Here is a 20,878-nt window from a genome sequence, read left to right as displayed (position 1 = left end):
TTTCACATATGGATCAAATTTTTAAGGATAGTGTACAAATTTTTTTATAAATTTTGAATAATTCACCGTCCCTTATACAAATAAAGGTAACCTTCAATGACAACTTTATAGTCACAGACTTCTTAGTGATGACATAGGTAAGATGATTTTTTTTTAGTCACAAAATTTATTATGACTAAAACTAAGATATTTTGTAGTGCCAAAACCAAGAATCAAACAAATCTATTTGATACAAAAATTTCACGTGCTGAAAACAAGAAAAATGTAATGGTATGCCCCTTTTGGGGATGTATTATAGAATTACACTACATAATAATGGAATTTTTTTGGTGCAAGCAACTTGTTTCAAACATAAAAGAAAAAGCATGCATGTATGCAACAAACTATTTAAATTTTGATTTTGACACTCTAAATAATCTCAAACTTTTTGAAAATTTATGGGAATAACACTAAAAATTATGAATTCTGTTATATGTACAAGTTACTTTGCTTTGTAGCTCAAAATAATAAATTATATCTAGAAATGAATTGAATGATTCTGTGTAGAAATTTAAAATAAATACTCTACTTTCTCTTAAGTATAAAATAAACTATACATTGAGAAGAAAGTAGATAAATAAGAAATTAAAAAACATCAAAAATAAATATAGAGGGATAAAATTATTTCCAAGAAACAGCAAGATATAGTATGAGTCTATGTGTTACTTACCAAAAGAGATCGAGCGTTTTTTATATTTCCCAGAGAGATCGACAAGGAAAGTGTTAATTATTTTTTCATCAATGAGAAACTAGGAAGGTATATTTGTGTGAGTATATGTGTGTTTTAGTGAGAATATATATAATATTTCAAAGATACATGAAATTAATTTAGGGAAAAAAGAAAAAGAAAAAAAAAAGACTTGTAGCAAATATAGAAGAATCGAGGAAACATCTACAGTTGAAAAGTCTTAGCTGAACCAAGAAAGAAGACTCGAGGAAACAAAAAGTCTTAATTTGCTTAGACCCTACCTTTTTAATTGTCTGTGTTTGGTCCATGTATCATCGACTAGTACTTGATGTGGTCCAGTAGTCAAGTCATCAATCAATATTTATGTTCATAAATTATATAAAAAGACATATTTTAGCTTGATGAACAAGTTATTTATATGGATCAATCAGAATGCTTTAAAACATAAAACATAATTTTAAACTAAAGAAAATTGTTTACAAAACTAAATGCGGAAAAACATGATTTAAAAGACTAAAAATAAATAACTTCATCCTCAATCGACACGCAGTCCACACATTTCATCCACCCTCAACACACAAGCCAAGCTACCAAGAATCCTTCCGCCTACCATATTCATTTTCCTGCATCACACTAAAAATAAAGGAATGTGCCTAATGCCCAGCAAGGAAAAACTACTAACACCATAAACATACACATAAAATCATATCATAACATATGCTATAAACATATCATAACATATACTAAAAACATATTATAACATATACTATAAACATATTATAACATATTCCATATAAGACTATACTAATAATGGTCATTATGACATGTAATAAATCATCTACGTCCCCTGTCTAATATTTGAGGTATGTTAGATCACATATAATGTATGATAACACATCTACGTCCCCTATCTAATATTTAAGGTAGGGTAAATCATATGTAGTGTATGATAACACATCTACGTCCCCTATCTAATATTTGAGGTAGGGTAAATCATAACATAACATATTAAAACATAAACTTATCATAACATATTATACATAACATAACATATCATTCAAACATACAAGATCTAGCATATTTTCCTTACCAAAACCGGGATGCGAGAACAAATGCGGGGCTTGGAATACTCCTAAAACCAGCAATAGAATAGTGAGTATTTCTTAAAAGAAAGAGATGAAAAGACTAGAACTAAACCACCAAGAGAAATATTACCGAAAAGACACCTTAAGTTCAAAGAACTTAAAAATCTAACCACAAAATCATAACAAAAGTTAGAACCTAAATGAAAACTAAAGAAACTAAGGAATCAAACAGGATTGAACTTAAGAATATGGGTACCTTTGTTGACCTTATAGATGGCCTAACTTCAATACTGAAATACTCTAATCCTTACTTTCCAAGTGTTTGGTAAAGCTTAAGAATAGTAAAGCTTTTTCTTTCCCAACCCAAGTGTATCTGTTTAACGCCCAAAATGTGACTACACTAAGCGGTAGTTGTAGTATGATCGGGCAGTCGATCCACAAGGAGGTAACCTAAAATCAAAAGGTTAGTAGAAAATAACACAAAAAGTTAGTAACAAGAAGTAAATAAAATTGTAAATGGAAAGAGGTTTGAGATTTTGGTATTGTATTTTTGATAAAATGATGAAATGAGATAAGTGAAATAAATGTAAGATGTAATCAAGAGTTTGAGAAAATGAAAGGTTTCAAGATTCATCCATATGCTTGTTGAGTTACTTGGCTATTTGATTTACAAAAATACACAAGTAAATAGTTCACATCCCAACATTTACTTGGAAAATCTAACATAAAAGTCCATAGTTTTTCAAACAAAAGTTCATTTGAGTTATAAAGTTCTTTACTTTAAAAGCACAATGTTAATCTTATGAAAAATCTAAAAATGACAAAATACCCAAGGGCAATAATGCAATAGAAGATTAGACATAAAATAATGTATCAATATTACTTTTACTAATTAGAAGCACATAGAAAGAGCATGACTAATCCTATATACTATTAGCATAAGTAAATAAAGATAACAAAATAAAGATAGAGATGAAAGAACATAAATAACTCAAATATATTACATTACGAACATAGTAAATCAAAGTAGCAAAATAACATCACTTGCATATGGAATCATCCCTAACCTTCCTAGGAAGATTAGGCCATTATGTTCATGATTCTCACAAAATTATAAGAAGTAAATATGAGAAGAAAGTGAGTGGAAATTTTGCTATAGTTTCTCTACTCTAAAAATTACATACCAAATGTGAAGAAAGTGTCCCTATTTATAGATGGAGAAAATGACTAAAAAGAAATTAAACAACAAAATGGGGTTTACAAAATAAATCTGAAATATTAATAATAAAATATGATTTTGAAAAATCAAATCTTATTATTAATATTACCCTAGCTATTTTTGTGTATAGTCAAAATGCTCCTTTTCTAAAATACCACAAAAACATGATCTTTAAAGCTCAAAATAGCAATTTACAAAGCCCAATACCCACAAAACATGGTTGGTGACACAAGAGGGTTTTGACCCATTTTTGGCCAATGAAAACGTGCCACATGGGCGGCTGGGTTGAAGAGAAGGCTGATGGGCTGTTGCAATTTGGGCCAAAGGCTGGGATCCTTGGGCGTGAAGATGCTGCTGGAAGGAGTGGGCCTGCGTTGGGTTGGCCTTTGTTTGGGCTGTTGGGTAGCTTTGTTGAAGGAAAAAGGAAGATTGGTGATAACTCTACAAAATAGAGTTATTTTACCATATTTTATATGCTAATTGTTACTTAGTTCTTGAGTTTTTAATTAACTTATTAAGTTTTTTATGTAATTTTTAATTTATTAGTCTTATTGTTGTTTTCTAGATTTTTATATGTTTTTATAGATATTTTATTATAATATGTTGTAGTTTAATTATTTGAAATTTGTGTTGTTAGATTATAAGTAAAAAAAATGTGATTTTATTGAACTTAATTGCCAAAGTAAATTAAATTTCAATTAGTATTTTCATGGAATCAATATGAGTTATTTTATAATTGAAAATATTTGATTCTAATTTAATATTTACTTATTTTGTAGGATGTACTTTGCAATTTTTTTATGCTTGAAAAAGAAGAAAAAAGGAAATAAAAGTGGCATTTTTGTAGAAAAAGCAAAGAAATTTTGGCATTTGTTCAAAGGCCCATAAGCAGCCCCAGCCCAATGAAGCTCCTCTTGCCATCACTTGCCGCAGCCTCTCCCTCACAGCCATGCTCAATTCTCCAGCCGCCACCTGTCCCAAACTCCTCCACCATTCAGCATCACTTCCATCATATAACCAGCCCCTTGGCCAAACGTCCTTCAATATTGCCTAGCTCACGTTCAGCAGGCTCAGCAAAACGGGCCAGCCTAACATCCAAAGCCCATCTCTCTTCCAGCAGCGCCAGGCCCACGGAGACATCCACCAGCCACCAGCTGCTGCCATTTCCTCCACTCGGCCCAGCCCACAAGCCCAACGCATGCCAGCCGCCTGCCACCAGCAGCCAAATAGCTGCATTTTCCCATTTTGAGCCTAAAATTGCCTAAGTGTACCATTTGTCCCCTATGTTCAAAATGTCAACTTTTTACCCATAATTTTTACCCAAAATCATCATCACTCCTACAATTACCCCTACATACCATATTTATTTTATTTAATTAATTTTAAATTGATTATTTTAATAATCTCATTTTGGCTATAAATATGGTATTTCAAGACCATTTGGGGGTGCTTAATTTTTGGTTACCATCTTCCTTTCTCCCATTTTCTCTCTACCATCCTCTCTTCCATTTTGGGTTTTTCAAGAGCATTTTGCAAGTATGTATGTCATTTATTTTGTAATTTCTACTCTAGTTATGTGCTTCTAATCTTTTTCATAAGATTATTAAGATCATGATGAAGCAACTTGTAACTAGGTAATATTTATGTTGTATGTTGATTTCCCTTGTAATGCAACAAGTTTATGGATTTTTCTTCTTCATATATTTCTTTCATCTTAAATATCTTGTATTGTAGATTGTTAGAACATATTTACACTTTGTTCTTCATTAGTGCATAAACATAATATTCTTTGTGTAAGATGTGTCATTAAATTGTACACATCCATGCTTAGAACAAAAATATTATGTTTTGCCTTATAAATAATGTTCGTTGATTTATTTTTTATTTTATTAGATTGATTTACACTAAATGCTTTGAAATTATAATTTTGAAAAGTGAAGAAAAATCCTATCTTTTTAGAAGTAATTTGTGCTTAAAATTATAAATCTATTTAGAAAATGATAGTTTAAATTATTTTAACTATCACTAAAACTTGGGAATCAATATACTAATAAATATTATTAAACTTACATTTTGTGGATTCTAGTATCTTAATAATCTTTTCTTTTAACACTTATTTTCAACTCATTATTGCTTTATTTTTATTCTCTTCAATAGCTTTATTTTTTTCAATCTTTTATTTTATGTTCATAATATTAAAACTCACCAATCTTTGGAGCTAGGTTAGAATTTATTACTTTTGATTTAAAATAGTTTTCTCTTTTCAATTTTAGACAACTCCTTTGGGTTCGACATCCTTGCATACACGATCAGTATTCTATATGAACGATTCGTGCGCTTGCGATTTATAAATTTTTAAACATATCCGTTTTGGGTCCATCACTTGGCTGCTTGTTGCTGGGACACGTGGAGTGAAGCTGCTAGGCCGAAGGAGGGACGTTGGAGCCTGCTGGTACGTTAAGAGGTGCATGGCAGAAGTGGTGCTGGGACGCATGGCGAGCTGTGGTAGTGACACCTGGCGGCTGGGCAAGGAGAAAAGATGAGGCTGGGCCTTCGGTTTGTGTAATGCCCCGAATTCTCCGATGTGTCTAACGACATGAATAGTAAGTCGGGAGGGCCATACTTGCTTAATTATGTTATTAATTGATTAAATGCATGTATATATTGATTATATTATGATATGATGTGAAATGCATGCATACGAGTCCATATTTACAGTTACAAGGGTGTGATGATAATTTGGCCCGTTGAGGGTAATTTGTGTATTTGGGTGCATGATATGATTTGTGAATGAGATTCTATTATTATGGAGATATATTCGAGCTAAGCGACATGAGACGGTTATTTTTAGTGGATTAGTGGTTTTACCATAACGGGGTCAATTTTGGGGTAATAGAAATGTTCATTTGGTGATAAATTGGGAATATTTGAGATCATGGTGGAATTCTGGAGGTTTTGACTATAATGTCCCCGGGGGTGTTTTCGGGACCCCGAGCATTAGGTTTTATTTGAGGTTACTTAAGGTTGAAGTAGCTTATCAGATAGAACATACGATAGAAAACCTCTCATTCCCTTTCATTAGTTCATTTTCGCCACCCGGAGCACATTTGACGAAATCTTGAGTTCTAGGAGTCGGAATCGAGTGAGGATCGAGGCATAGCGATCCTAGGAAAGATTAGAAGCTTCTTAACCGAAGGATTCGACAGAAAACAACCCAATAGAAGGTAATCGAAGTTTAAGTTTTGAGTTTTTCCGAGTTTCTAAGCTTTGAATTGATTTTGTGAATTGTTGAGTTTTCGGTTTGTTCGAGCCTTGGGTTTTGAGGGTTTTGATGCATGGGGAAGCTTGGGAACTTTGTTTTGATGATTGGGGAATGTTTAGGTATGTTTTTGGAGGCTTTGAAGTGTTAGAAACGCGGTTAGGAATGGCCCAGGGTTGGGGGCCGCAGCCCTGTTCTTGAGCGCCGCGGCCCTAGTTCGAAGAAGCAGGTGTCAAGAAATTGGCCTTGCTGGGCGCCGCGGCCCAGGCCGCAGCCCTTGCCCTGTTTTCGCCCTGTTTGCTCGTTTTGACCCAGGGAACCTAGTTTTAGGCCTTGGGAGTGTCCTTACTACTTGGATTAGTTTGGATTGATCTCTTGGAGGATAGATAATGGTTTGAGAACCCTTGATTATCATGATTATTGATGGTAACCCATATGTGTTGTGATTAGGTAACCGCTAAAGGACTAAAAGCTAAACCGTTCTCAAAGGTCGTTCTTTTGTTCATTCTAGCTCGAAACAAAGGTAAGAAAATTGCACCCAAAGTGTGACATGCATGGATATTTGTGAGGCATGTTGATTGTATAAATATGGACATGGATTGAATACAGAATCGACAAAAGTGTTAGTATCAGCTGTGAAGCTGTGACTTATTTGTCAGGTTCGGCAGTGATACTGGACACAGGTCAGGTAGCGTTGATTTATTTGTCAGAATGGCCTTAGCGTGAATCACGCAAGCCAACAGAGATTAGATCTAATCAAATACTAGCATTGAATGACTCAAGGAGCATTAATGCCTGACCGACCTTGAGGGTCGATGAATGAAAAAGAGCTTGGAGGCTAGTGGTTTACCTAACAGCCACTCTCCCGCTAGAAAACAGAGCTTGGAGGCTAGTGGCTTACCTAGCAGCCACTCTCCCGCTAGAAAACAGAACTTGGAGGCTAGTGGCTTACCTAACAGCCACTCTCCCGCTAAAATCATGTGTCGTTCATTTGCTTGTTTGAAAGCTTTATGATTCAGTGTGATTATAATGATAATCATTTGATAATGTTTATGAAAAGTATTATGTTTTCTTGCTGGGCTATGGTTCATGGGTGCTATGTGGTGCAGGTAAAGGGAAAGAAAAGCTCACCTAGCCTTGAGTGGAGAGCTGATGTGGTGTTGTGTACATATGCGGCCGCTTGACCACCACGGCCAAGGAGTTCTCAGAGGAACTAGGGGGTTTACCCTATTTTTACCGCTTAGGTCGGCGGGATTGTAAATTTGAAACAGTAATGACAATTTTGTACTGAGAACCACTTGTAAATGTTTTGTTTAGCTCTGCAGAGCAGTTTGTAATAAAATCTCCATTTCCTTTTTATTGGTTTTATGCCTTAACCTGTTAATTACACTTAGAGCACGTTTTTGACCAAAAGACTTAGGTAGCGAGTCAAATTTCTGGTCCACCGTTCACCGTAACTGTTCTGGGGTAGCCAGGGCGTTACAGTTTGGGCCTTCGGGCCTGAGCAACAATTCTTAAAAATGTCATTTTATTCATCTTTCTTTTTCAGTTTAAATTGTTTTCTTTTCTCTTCTTTTCAAAGTGCCAAAATACAACTTTAATTCCTACAAAATAAAATAAATTAAATCATAATCACATATTTTCATTTGTAAAATAAATCATATTAATTCTATGAAAATATTAATTAAAACTTAATTTATTTTGACCATTAAAATCAATAAATGTGTATTTTTCACCACTAATTAGTATCACTCTTATGTCCCACTAATACCTTGGAGTCTGATCACAACTGAAGAGTAAGTGAAAGGGTTGGATGCTAAGTCCTATTTATATAGTTCTAGGAATAAAAATCTTCTTTTTGGTTTTGAATACAAATAATGATTTTAATTGAAAATATTTGAATATTCTTCAGTCAAAGGCTTAGAACTTGGTCAAATTGTTCAGAGAGAGGTTTAAGGAGTCAAAGCTTGATTTTTAAAATTAAAAACAAAAATAATAAAAACAAATACAATCCTAACTTTTAAATTCCTAAAACTCGTAACTCTAAACTCACCTGAAGTAAAATCAACATAACTAGAGCTGTATGACTCCGATTTAGACCATATTTATACCGTTAGAAAGCTAATTCAATTATCTACAACTTTCTAGAAATACTATTTTTCTAAATTCATAATATAACTAGGTCAAAAATAGGTCAGAAGTTACAGTACCCTAAAGTTACGGAAAATCTATTTAATTATCTAAATAACAACATAATCCACAAATAAAAAAAATTGTGACAAATGTCATGCTCCTAACAGATTCTGGTGAAGACTAAGTCTTATATTTCCCTTATTTTATCATTAAAATAATAATTCCTTAATAATTATGCATATGACAAGTGTCATAATCCTATTGGCTCTATCTAAACCTTAGGAAAATAACCATGCTCATGACAAATGTCATATTCTTAATGGCTCTATCTAAACCCTTAGGTTATAATAATTATCATATTAATAACTGATAACTCTACAAAATAAAGTTATTTTATCACTTTTTATGTGCTAATTGTTGCTTAATTCTTGAGTTTTTAATTGATCTATTAAGTTTTTAAGTAATTTTGAATTTATTAGGTTTATTTTAATTTTATAGATTTTTATGTATTTTTATAGTTATATTATTGTAAAATGTTATAGTTTAATTATTTAAAATTAATATTGTTAAGTTAAGAGTAAAAAGATGAAATTTTGAGCTTAAATGTTTAAGTAAATTAAGTTTTAATTAATATTTTCACTGAACTTTTGTTGTATATTTTATTATTGAAAATATTTAGTTTTAATTTAATTTATGTTTATTTTATAGGGAATTTGTTGTAATTTATTTGCTCTTGAAAAGCAATAAAAATGAGGATAAAGAGTGGCATTTTTGAGAAAAAAGAAATGAAAAGCTGGCATTTTTGAAGACCACCAGCCTGGCCCAGCACCTGGGCCAGCCATCAACACTTCTGCATGCATCTCCTTTCCAGCCACCATGGGCTCCTCACCAGCCCAGCAAAGCCCCAGCAAGCAGCTTCTCCTCCTCCAGCCCAATCATTCCACCAATTCGTGAGCCTGCCTCTGGCCGAAGCCTGCATGCCAGCACCTCACCATCATGTCAGCCATCTCCTTCACCCAGCCGCCTGCCGTAACCCACCAAGCCTCTTTTGTGTTTTGTTTTAGCCCAACAAAAGCACATTTGTCCCTTTGTCCCCTTCAAAAATACCAATTTTTTTACCCAAACTTTTCTACACATTTTAGCCCAAAATCATCATTACACCTTATAATTTACCAATATTTGCCATATTATTATTAATTTAATCAATTTAATTAATTTAAATTGATTATTTTAATATACTTTTTTTGGCTATAAATAAGGGAGTTTAGTGCATAATTTTGGGAGGGATTACACTACACATTCTACACTTTCAAGACCTCTCCCTTTTCTTCTTCTTCTTCTTTGTTGTTTATTTTCTATGTATTTTTGGAGGAACAATTTGGGGGGTTTTCCTCCAAATTTTCCTATGTCATGTTCGTAAATTTTTTGTTTGTATTTTCTATTATAGTTATGAGTTTCTAATCTTTTTAAGATTATTAAGGTGATGATGAAACAATATGTAACTAGATAGTGTTTATTTTGTATGTTGATTTCCCATTTGTGCAACAAAGTTTATGAATTTTTCTTTTTCAAATATCTTCTTTCATCTTAAATACCATGCATTTTTTATTGTTAGCACATATTTACACTTTATTTTTCATTTTGCAAGAACATAATATTCTTTGTATAAGATGTGTCATTAAATTGTACACATCCATGCTTAGCTTTCGTGAATTATGTCCTTGTGAGTAATTCTGATCGCGTTTAGACCCTATAATCATATTGGGACAATATTCCTTAGTTTATGGTTTACTAACATTTTAAATATATTTAAGAGAATTTAAAATAAAAAACTGGAATTTCGGACCTTGGCCCAAACTCGAGCCCTTGGGGTAAAATAACCATAATACCCTTCTCAAAATTTCAAACTCAACTGAGAACATTATTATTTCCAATAATAATTTTATACTAGACTACGCCCGAAATTTCAAGTCAAAACTCCACTTATTTCTTAAAATCCCATTTTTCGATACCCGAGTCCAAATCACGAGCCCCGAGCCCACTTCTTGTTCTTAAGACTTAAAAGGGGTAATATTGTACATCCTAAAATATTTTCTAAATCCTCGAAAATATTTCGTAGGTTCTAAGCCACCAAATCCAGACTTTTGAACTAATTCCCAAGCCTAGAATTTTCTTGAAGCTTAAGTTATAATTTTCGAGCCTTGCTCATAAGTTATTAAACATATTGCTTAGATAAATTTTCTAACCCCGACCCTCAAAAATCAGGTCTTAGACTTTGTGGTACTAATCCCGAGCCTTGTGACAAAATTCTAAAGTTTTGGGACCAACTACCATTTTTGGTCCCATGGTTACTAATAGTAACCATTAGTAACCATTTGAATACATACACGTGACCATCCATTTGGTCATCACCTTCATCACACATTCGCCCATGGCCACCCATTTTTCCAGTTATCGCCACCTCCTTGCTTGTTTAGTCATTCGAACTCATCTCTTGGAAGAAACTGACGCTTTCAAACTTGAAACTCATGCTCGAGCGCTAATAACGTAGCTAGGGAATCTCGTGACAATTGTACAAGTATAATGTTAATATTTGTTAATCCTCAGCATACTCTTTACGAACCTACATTTCGAAAAAGTTTATTTATTCTCAAAATTTGAGTGTAACATGATCATATACATTCACTTTCAAATCTCATATATTCTTAAACTATGACTTCACATTTAGGTCAATAGTATTACATGCTATACTATATTAAATTAATTTGTGTTGTAAACTTGTAATAAATAATATACATATATATATATACACTGCGGTATGAAATAGTTATCCAAATATTATATATATAAAATGTGCACCAAAATGATAAGTGAATAGACAAGTACATGTTCTTTGTAGTATTGGCAATGACATATAGTTGCTGAATCCATGTGAATTGAATTGTCCCTAAGGAAGGTCAATTTTTAGAAGATATATTCCAAAGTATTTTCATTCATGTGAGGAATTATTAGAAAAAGTGAATGAGAAAAAATATGAAAAAGTATAGGTAATTTAAGAGTGTGTGTATCATTACTACTTTATATAGGTGGGTTTTGTCTTGGTTTTTAATACAATGAAACCAAAAGAAAATGAAGTATACATCTACCAATCAAAATAGAGTAAAACACAACTTTTGAAGGTAATACTTGGGTTTGAGAAAAGTTTAAATTTTTTTAATGGTTTTTAGTGAAAAAGAGGCAAAGAAGTAGACAAGGAAAGCTAATAATATCATTTAAAAAAAAACCCTTTACATAATCTATTTAAATACACAAATATTTTATTATCAAATTTACTACTAAAATATTAAATTTTCTTTTCTAAACCAAAGTACCAAATGTTATATTTATATATATATATATATTATGTACTACCAACAACTAATTTTTAAAAAAAGAAAAAATCATTTTTTCACCTTTTTTAAAATTATATATTAATTTTAAAATAGAGAAATTAATAAATTAAATTCTTCTTTAAAATGAAATTAAATATATATATATATTGTTAACAAATAATGAGTAGAGTACCGGACCACCGACACCACAATTTTCTCTCTTTTTTATTTTTTATTTTTCTTTAATTTTGTTTTTATTTACAAAAAATTTTATTTCCCTCTCTTTCTTTGTCTTCTTCTCTTCTCTTCTCTCCTGCACAGCACTTATATAAATACCTGCTCTCCCTTTCTTCTTCTTCTTCACTCATTTCTTACCATTGTCCAATTTTAGAAGAGCAAAGCAAACTGAACAATTTGATTCAGTTTCCATGGCGCTGATCATAAGCTTAGCGAGAGTCAAACTCTGTTCTCTGCTATATTTCGCCGCTGCTTCTCTCTTCGCCATTGTTAGGGCTGAAGATCCTTACAGGTTCTTTGACTGGAATGTCACTTATGGTGACATTTACCCGCTCGGTGTTCGCCAACAGGTACTTACCTTGCTTCATATATATTTTTTTTTGATCTGATCTGACTGTGTGGTGAAACCGTTCTGGTCTGTTTGTTTCTAGGGAATCCTTATCAACGGACAATTTCCAGGACCAGATATTCATTCGGTCACTAATGACAATCTCATTATCAATGTTTACAATAGCTTGGACGAGCCTTTTCTCCTTTCTTGGTAAACTAAACCATTCTCTCTCTCTCTCTCTCTGTACTAATCTTAATTTTGCTTTTAGCTAATCTTAATTTAGAAGCATTTAAGCTGATACCTTTATTTCACAATGTGATTATGAGAACTGTTTGGTATAATTCATGTGAATCATGTGATTTTGCTTTATGAAAATTCTGGTTGATCATGACTTTATTTTTAGATCTGGAAATTTCAGATTTCTGTAACCTGATACTCCCTTTTCACTTTATGATATTAAATTCCCCGCAATCATGGCAAAATGGAAAGATTTTCTGCCGAGAAAAACTCCTATCTTGTTGGTTCATTATCAATTCAATTATAGAAAAACAAAGCCTGGTTTGCAATTAGGGTCCCACAAAAAACCATGCTTTTTAGGTGTTTATAGTATCAGTGGCAAAAGTCCAAATCTAGACTATACTCTGTTAGTATTGACTAAACCAACCTAAGTGTAAGTAGGATTAATTTAATGTAGGTATTATTAGTAGTAGATGAATTATTAAACAAAGTATTAGAACAGTGACACTTGAGATTCATTTTCATTTAGCTGTCATTAGTTAAAACATGATTATTCTAATAATAGAGAAACGACAGCTGGTGCAAGTCTAATGGTGACATTTTTATTTTATAAGTGGACAAAAAAGGGAACAGTGGCAGAATTATGAGTAGGAGAAGTAAAAAGGCATTGGCTTTTGTATTTTTTCGAATTTCTATAAATTCTTCTATTCCTGGTAATCTGATACCACAGAATCAAAAGTAGAAAAAATAAGTGGTTTTTCCCTTTGTATTTTTAATTAATAACTTTGGCCACCGACTTCCCAGCTGAATTAATAATGCGTAGCTACTTGCGGTAGCTTCCAAAAATGAGATGAGACACTTGCACATGCAAATTTGGTAGCCATCAATTAAGTCCAATTTTATTGATTCATTATTAGCTGCCTCAAAGTTTGGGAGCTCAAACAACAATGCATAATTAATAATGTCCTATTTTAGATGATGGGGTTTAAATTTTGGCAGGTAGAGGAGTGATGTCGTTTTGTGTGTGGTTATAGGAATGGAATTCAAAACAGGAGAAATTCTTTTGAAGATGGTGTATGGGGAACCACATGCCCAATTCCCCCTGGCAAGAATTTCACATACATTCTCCAAGTGAAGGATCAGATTGGGAGCTTTTACTATTTTCCTTCTCTTGCATTCCACAAAGCTGCTGGTGGATTTGGAGGTATTAGAATCCTTAGCAGACCAAGAATCCCTGTTCCTTTTCCAGACCCTGCTGGTGATTACACTGTTCTTATTGGGGATTGGTACAAGTCCAACCACACGGTATGCACATTTCCTTGTACAAATTATTTATTAGTCGTTCTATGTGCATGTGATCTACTTTTATAGGTACATTGATAGTTTGAAATTAAATACCACCAAGTGGGTGCTCATGCTTATTTATTTCATACCCAACACATTACACAATGAAGTGTGACACTTCTTTTTTAAATAATGCATCTTATTTTAAATAAATAAATATTGTACAATATTTTCATGAAAATTTTGTGTGCCACATCATTACTCTTCATTTAATTTAATGGTTTGAATGGGTCACTTGTGTTGTCTTCAGTGTATACATACTTACTAGAAGGTAATAAATCTCTAAAATTATTTAAGTGTTAGGATTATATTCATTGTATTGGATGGAACACAATTTTAATTCATTGACCGTTTGGTATGCTCAAAATATAACTCCTTCAAAAGTTGTCGTTTCAACCATGTCCAAGTCGTTTAAAGAATGTCTCTCTCATGAGTTGACCATGCTCTGCTCTCAAGTTGCAAGGGAGGTGATACATAAGGCAACTCCAACCCCAAAACAGCATATATATATATATATATATATATACTATATTCCCTCTAACCCAACTCCATATTATATCTCATTTAGCCGTTTGTGAACATTACCATGTCATATATGTTGAGCATTGTTCACACGACAAAAAAACTTTTTTTTCTTCTTATTTTAATATGTGTATATCATTTTTTTTTAAATAAATATATTTATATCTTATATATATTATTTTATTAAAAAAATAATATAATAATAAAGAATATATTTTTTTGTGTAATTTTTGGTGTTGTGGTTGAAATGGAAAAAAAATATGGTGCTAAAATTCTTTAGTTTTAGTGTTGGTGCAACACCATATATGATGTTATGGATTGGAGATGACCCAAGACACGCAATTCAATTTCACAATTATCTTCTTTAACTTGATTATATTAGATGGTAACGTAAGTGATGATTATACTTTGTGTTTGTGTGTAGGATTTGAAAGCCCATCTTGATGGGGTAAGAAGCTTCCTTCTCCTGATGGAATTCTCATCAATGGTCGTGGACCTAATAGTTATTCTCTTACTGTTGACCAAGGTAAGCTCTTAAGCTTCACAAGCAACATAATAAGAGCACTCTTATTGCTGGACATGGTTTAGATAAACAAATATTCCCATTACAGGAAAAACTTACAGGCTTAGAATTTCAAATGTTGGGCTGCAAAATTCCCTAAACTTTCGCATTCAAAATCACAAAATGAAGTTGGTAGAAGTGGAAGGAACACATACACTTCAGACCACCTACTCCTCCCTGGATGTACACGTAGGCCAATCGTATTCAGTTCTGGTGACAGCAGACCAGCCTGGATTTTCATGACTTTCATTCAGACATGGATTTTCATGATCAAATTTACTTTAGCCCACTTGCTCCATAATACATGAACAAAATTAATTACATTCTTTTTCAATCACTGGTCTGCAGTTATTAGTGTTAGGATGTTGGCAGATAGATAATAAAGTTATATTTTATATGTTGTTATATTAAAAATTTATAAGTTAGGTTTTCGAATAATGTTATATTGGAATTCGAGATACGTACTTTTTATTGTGCAGACTGAGATGACCGAGCGTCGAGCATCGCAGAGTACGACCCCTGTATCATCTGCTGCTTCTTGTGTCGGCGATAATGTCGATGGTCAGTTCCCGCCTGATATGGATATTTTCACGGATGTCCTTGGACCCCGCTCGCGTTATAAGAAAGGGTTGGGGGGTTGCCTAGGTTGAAGGCAATTGGCGCAAAGAGGGCAGCATCTTCGTCAACTTCTCAAATGTTCGAGAAATTGCCACCTGAAGTGGACAGCATTTTGCAGCACACTGAGGACATTATGCTAGAAAATCAGAACCTAAAAAAGCATAATACTAAACTTGAGAGTCATCAACGGCGTCAAGATCTTCTGCTCAGTGCTTTGTTGAAGCAGGTTGGTGAAATGACTCCTGGTTTTACTATTGACTTACCAGACCAGGATTTGGATGAGGACGATGATGTTGACGGGGGCGGGGATGATGAGGTGGGCAGTACTCATTTGTAGAACTTTTTATTTTTATTTTTTAAAGTTTAATTTATTAGACATTTATTTTACTAAACTATTTTTATATTTTCATGTTTGGTGGAGACAATAAATATTAATAGTTGTAATTTTTTTTATTTATTTATAAAATTTTAATTTTATTTCTAATTAAATAATTATTAATATATTAAAGTCAAAAATCATTAATTAATATTAATATATTGGAAATAAAATTAGTAATATAATCAAAAATATTATTTAAAAAATACTTTTACCGGCGCAAAATTACGTCGGCAAAAGTCTCAACCCTCAGTGCATATATACACCTTTCCCGGCGCAAAAACGCAGCACTAAAAGAGTCAACTTTTGTCGGCATATTTTTGCGCCGCTAAAAGTGTTTTCCACAACGTGACAAAAAATTTTGTCGGCGCATTACATTTTGCGTCGACAAAAGTAGAATTAGCGATGGGGGTACGTCGCGGATCTTTGCTGGCGCAAAACTTCACTTTAGTAATGCCAAATTTGCGCCAACAAAAGTGAGGTTTTTTGTAGTAACATATTTTAGTAATGCCAGAAAGAAGTAAATTTCAACTAATACTATTATGTTGATGGTTAAGTATTATATATTATGTTGGTTAAAATAGTGTCCTCTTGCCAACTTTACCCATAAAACAAAAGAAAGAATATATTATTTTAGACATTTTTTATATTATTCAATCAATATTATTCAGGTCTCACAAAATCAATTACAAATCAACTAAAGATTTTTATGGTATAAAATATCTTGAATTCTTTCCTTATTTGTGTGATTTTGAATGTCTTTTTATACCAACTTATGGGGGAACAATCTTTTACATTATTATTATTATTATAGCCAATAAAGTATTCCACATTATTATTGAACAATCAAATACATACTATTGTTTCTTAATTATCCAAATTTGAAAAACAAAATATAATAAGGGAAGAGTATTACAAAAATGATATCTTATAATAATGGTAACATGTACCATTTTAAAATACAGAGTAACAAATATGTACGATTTCAAATTATAGAATATCAAATAAGTATTATTATAAACACAAGGTATCAAAACGATACTATACAAAAAGACAGAGTAACAAATGATTGTCTACCCTATTAAGAATAAAGAGATGGTGTGTTACGTACTAGAAGATCGAGTATAGATTTTTCTCTACCGGAATCGTACGGAGAATTCTGCATGACTTCCGATCTGCCCCTAAGGTTCTTCCAACTCTGTCTTTAGAACTAAAAGATTGTGTTTTGCTAAATATTGTTATATGGAAACTTAGAACCAACTTCAAACACTTTGAACTGAATTGATTAGCTTCAACTTCATTAAATACCATTTTGAGGCACCCAAAATGATAACTTTCTCGTTTTTATATTTTTGTAATCCATAAAGCATTCTCATAGTAGTCACAGATTTGATTGTGGAGTTCTGCAAAGTGCCATTGCAGTGGTAGATATTTTAATTATCATAGCATGGGATATCAGAAAACAATTTTTTTTTTCATGTTTTGAGCTATGATATAAATATATATTTTTTGTGTTTAGGACTGAAATGGCTGGTTCCATGTCTGCTGTCTTCATTTCTATATCGTATTCTAGATTTTTTGTTCTATGTTTCAAATCAGTGCTCTTACATTAAAGTTTATATGCAGATATTTTTATCTTTTAGTTGAGCATCATTACTTCTTGCAGCATCAGCTAGCAGTAACCCAAGACTGAAGTATAAAAATTTCAACTTGGAAAAATTCATTGGTTTCATAATTGCCATTTCAAGCTCATTCCCTGCTTTAAAATTTATTTCTTGGAAGTATTAGATATATATGTTTTTGGGTATCTAAGTACTTAGCTACATATGCATCTATTATATTCTAAATTGCTAATTTGATAGCGGGAAGTAACCACAAAAGAAGAAAAGTCGAACCTTTGAGGGTCTCACTTGTACTTTCATGAAAGAAGATATTTGCATATTTTTGCTTTTGATATTATGTGTTTCTTATGGCGACCCTGTATTCCACGACAATTAAATGTAATGAAAGTCCTTGTTCTAACTCAGTTTCACTTGGGAATTGGAACACAATTCATGTATCATGTTCATGTAATTTAAATGTAATATACTTGTGTAACAAGTTTATAATGCAATTCAGGGTCCATCTTTGAGAAATGTTTCCACCGCGCAATCTCTTAATGCAAAAAGTAATGAAGGACTGAAGCTACTTGTAAATGGAGGACCTCATGCTCAGAAAATGGTTGGGATATGGCTCTTTGGCTCTGCTGCTTGGGTGTTTAGTATGGTCGTACTTGGAGGTGTTACACGACTAACAAGATCTGGTCTTTCGATGACTGATTGGAAGTTCAGTGGTGGGCTCCCTCCTCTATCTGATGAGGAATGGTTACAGGAATTCGAGAAGTACAAGCTGTCCCCTGAATATAAGCGGTCAGTGAAAGAAAAGAACAGTACATGTATTTGTAGCATTGCTAATGGTTTGTGATGCTTAGCTTTCTAGTTTTTAACGGTTTTGAGGTGAACTCTTTTGGAGTTTGGACAAGGATTATTTTATGGCATTTGCTATAATATTATTAATTTTTTTTTTAATTTATGGATGATGGTTTTTGCAGGGTTAATCGAGGAATGAGCATTGATGATTTCAAATTTATATACTGGATGGAATATGCTCATCGTATGTGGGGAAGAGCTCTTGGTATCATGTTTGCTTTGCCATTTTCATATTTTCTTCGTAAGGGATATATTACCATACGACTTGGACTGAAACTCTCTACTCTTTTCGCCCTTGGTGCTGGGCAGGGTCTGATTGGATGGTGGATGGTTAAAAGTGGTTTAGAGGTAGGCACCTTATATTAAGTGTATTTGCAAATTTGAATCGAAAAATGTTGTGGTTTGCGCCTTTTTAAATGATCTCTCTTTTTTCAAATAGGAACCACCATCTGAATATGCACAGCCTAGAGTAAGCCCGTATCGGCTTGCAACTCATCTCACTTCAGCATTTGTTATATACAGCGGCCTTCTTTGGACAGGTCTCTCGGTGGTAATGCCCGAACCACCTGCAGAAACAATGTCCTGGGTTAAGGGTGCTGCAAAAGTAAAGAGATTCGCTCTTCCTGTCAGCTTACTTGTCGGCATTACTGCTGTCTCAGGAGCATTTGTTGCAGGAAATGATGCTGTATGTAACTTCAACTGTTATGGTGTTGCTCATAATTTTTTACAAATTAATTAGTAGGTAGTATGCAATTTTTTTTGTTTTTTTGCTAGTAGCATATCATGATAATGATTTTGTGAATTTCCAGGGACATGCCTACAATACTTTTCCAAAGATGGGTGACACATGGATACCTGAGGATGTTCTAGAAATGAAGCCACTTATTCGCAACTTCTATGAAAATACTTCGTTGGTAGAGGTAATTTTCCTGTGGTGTTTATTTACTGTGTATTATTGAGAGAATTCCTTAGCATGATTTAGGATCAGTCTGTCATTGAATTTTGATTCATAGAGGTATTCACGAGATCTCAAATTCAGAAAAATATATTTTAATCCATTGAACTACGAGCTCAATGGCTCAAACTCCGCACGACCAGTAGTTTCCTGAAATCCGTGTGAACCTATAATCATCAATGTGATCATAGAATATTCCTTTAACCACATTTACAGCTTGACCATCGTATCCTGGAAACAGCCACTTTAGTTTCAATCGCCTCGTTATGGTGGTTAACGAGGAAGGTGGATCTTCATCCTGCAGTTCGATATTTGATTGGAAGCACTGTTGGCATGGCTGGTCTTCAGGTACATACGTTCCGATAACTCAATTTCTATGAATGTTCTTCTGACTATAAAGATCGAAACTTGGTTCCTCCCCTTGTAATCATTGCAGGTTACCTTGGGGATATCTACCCTTTTGTCATACGTGCCAGTTTCCCTGGGCAGTGCTCATCAAGCTGGGGCTTTGACACTAATGTCACTGATGATCCTTCTCATTCACACTCTGAGGAAGCCATCGCCCTTTCTTCTTAAATCTCTGCCTAAAGTTGCCAAGACAATCTCTGCACAAATTTATTCTTCTTCTTCTTCTTCTTGTTTAGCTAATGTGATTTATTCAATTCCTCATTGTGGAACTTGAAACGTTATAAATTGATGAAATAATACAAGGACAATTTTCCTTCCTGGATGGTGCTTCATGTTACAAGGGCCTTTGTGGTTAAAGAAACTTACCCCATTTTCGTTCATGGAGATCAACTAGAAAAAGCTTGATTGAAGAAGAAGTACCAGAGAACATTGATTGATCAGATAAGATTTTTGTACATTGGAATGAGGTTGTGAGAGAGTGGTGATAAAGAATACCACGAGACTAGATAAAGTATTACAATATATTTTAATACCATCTCTTTCTTCAGTAGTCAATAATGCATGTTATATTGTTTAAATTTGTGTTGTAATAAATTATCTAATTGTTATATTGTAATAAGTTTTACAATAATGATATATGTACTTAAAATGTGCACCAAAATGAGAAGTGCATACAGAAGCAGAACATATAGTTTGTATCATTGGAGAGACTGCTTGAAGATTTTCTTCAATTTAATTAGATTGAAGAAAAGTTGAGATGAAAATTGTTGACGACCCACTACACAAATATTTGATTAAGAAATTTACTGCTAAAATACTAAAACTTTCATTTTTACTGACATTTAAATACTAAACTATTGTGTGCCGATTCATCATCTGATAGGACTATGTATGTGATCATGTTTAGTTTCTATAATCATAACTGACCAACCAAACTATAAAAAAAAAACAGGAAATATACATATTTTAAAAAAAATTAGTAACAAATGGTACATTCTGCACTATTTTGGTCAATAAATTTCCTAT

At 33.0% G+C, this 20,878-nt stretch overlaps 3 protein-coding genes across 6 annotated transcripts; all 3 read left to right on the top strand.

Moving 5' to 3' along the window:
- The first annotated feature begins 12,098 nt into the window (after positions 1-12,098).
- On the top strand, positions 12,099-16,114 carry LOC133783560 (L-ascorbate oxidase homolog). Of its 4 annotated transcripts, XR_009870913.1 has the most exons (6): positions 12,102-12,381; positions 12,463-12,572; positions 13,634-13,904; positions 14,890-14,991; positions 15,077-15,216; positions 15,507-15,643. XR_009870913.1 is itself a non-coding variant. In XM_062223214.1 (5 exons), exons 1-5 carry the CDS (start codon positions 12,223-12,225, stop codon positions 15,675-15,677), a joined length of 813 nt encoding a protein of 270 aa, XP_062079198.1. In that variant the 5' UTR covers positions 12,099-12,222; the 3' UTR covers positions 15,678-16,114. The 4 variants fall into 4 exon arrangements, 3 of the variants coding, with proteins under 3 accessions (XP_062079198.1, XP_062079200.1, XP_062079199.1); XM_062223214.1 differs by lacking the exon at positions 15,077-15,216 and having other exon boundaries at positions 12,099-12,381; positions 15,507-16,114; XM_062223216.1 differs by having other exon boundaries at positions 12,103-12,381; positions 15,077-15,646.
- LOC133786226 (cytochrome c oxidase assembly protein COX15-like) lies at positions 15,881-19,598 on the top strand. The gene is made up of 6 exons (XM_062225427.1): positions 15,881-15,961; positions 18,140-18,429; positions 18,612-18,837; positions 18,929-19,174; positions 19,299-19,409; positions 19,503-19,598. Exons 1-6 carry the CDS (start codon positions 15,881-15,883, stop codon positions 19,596-19,598), a joined length of 1,050 nt encoding a protein of 349 aa, XP_062081411.1.
- On the top strand, positions 19,305-20,226 carry LOC133784553 (cytochrome c oxidase assembly protein COX15-like). The gene is made up of 2 exons (XM_062223848.1): positions 19,305-19,792; positions 19,881-20,226. Exons 1-2 carry the CDS (start codon positions 19,778-19,780, stop codon positions 20,124-20,126), a joined length of 261 nt encoding a protein of 86 aa, XP_062079832.1. The 5' UTR covers positions 19,305-19,777; the 3' UTR covers positions 20,127-20,226.
- Positions 20,227-20,878: the final 652 nt, after the last annotated feature.

The sequence above is a fragment of the Humulus lupulus genome, chromosome 6 (genome assembly GCF_963169125.1).
Source record: "Humulus lupulus chromosome 6, drHumLupu1.1, whole genome shotgun sequence".
Taxonomy (NCBI): Eukaryota; Viridiplantae; Streptophyta; class Magnoliopsida; order Rosales; family Cannabaceae; genus Humulus; species Humulus lupulus.
This window is presented reverse-complemented; position numbering and strand designations above follow the sequence as displayed.

What these genes read in the sequence shown, in the direction of transcription:
- LOC133783560 (XM_062223214.1), top strand. Translation starts at nt 12,223, where the DNA reads ATGGCGCTGATCATAAGCTTAGCGAGAGTCAAACTCTGTTCTCTGCTA. An exon ending in CGCTCGGTGTTCGCCAACAG is followed by an intron (nt 12,382 to 12,462) that starts GTACTTACCTTG and finishes GTTTGTTTCTAG; the next exon opens with GGAATCCTTATCAACGGACA. An exon ending in GAGCCTTTTCTCCTTTCTTG is followed by an intron (nt 12,573 to 13,633) that starts GTAAACTAAACC and finishes GTGTGGTTATAG; the next exon opens with GAATGGAATTCAAAACAGGA.
- LOC133786226 (XM_062225427.1), top strand. Translation starts at nt 15,881, where the DNA reads ATGACTCCTGGTTTTACTATTGACTTACCAGACCAGGATTTGGATGAG. An exon ending in CTGTCCCCTGAATATAAGCG is followed by an intron (nt 18,430 to 18,611) that starts GTCAGTGAAAGA and finishes TGGTTTTTGCAG; the next exon opens with GGTTAATCGAGGAATGAGCA. An exon ending in TTGTTGCAGGAAATGATGCT is followed by an intron (nt 19,175 to 19,298) that starts GTATGTAACTTC and finishes GTGAATTTCCAG; the next exon opens with GGACATGCCTACAATACTTT.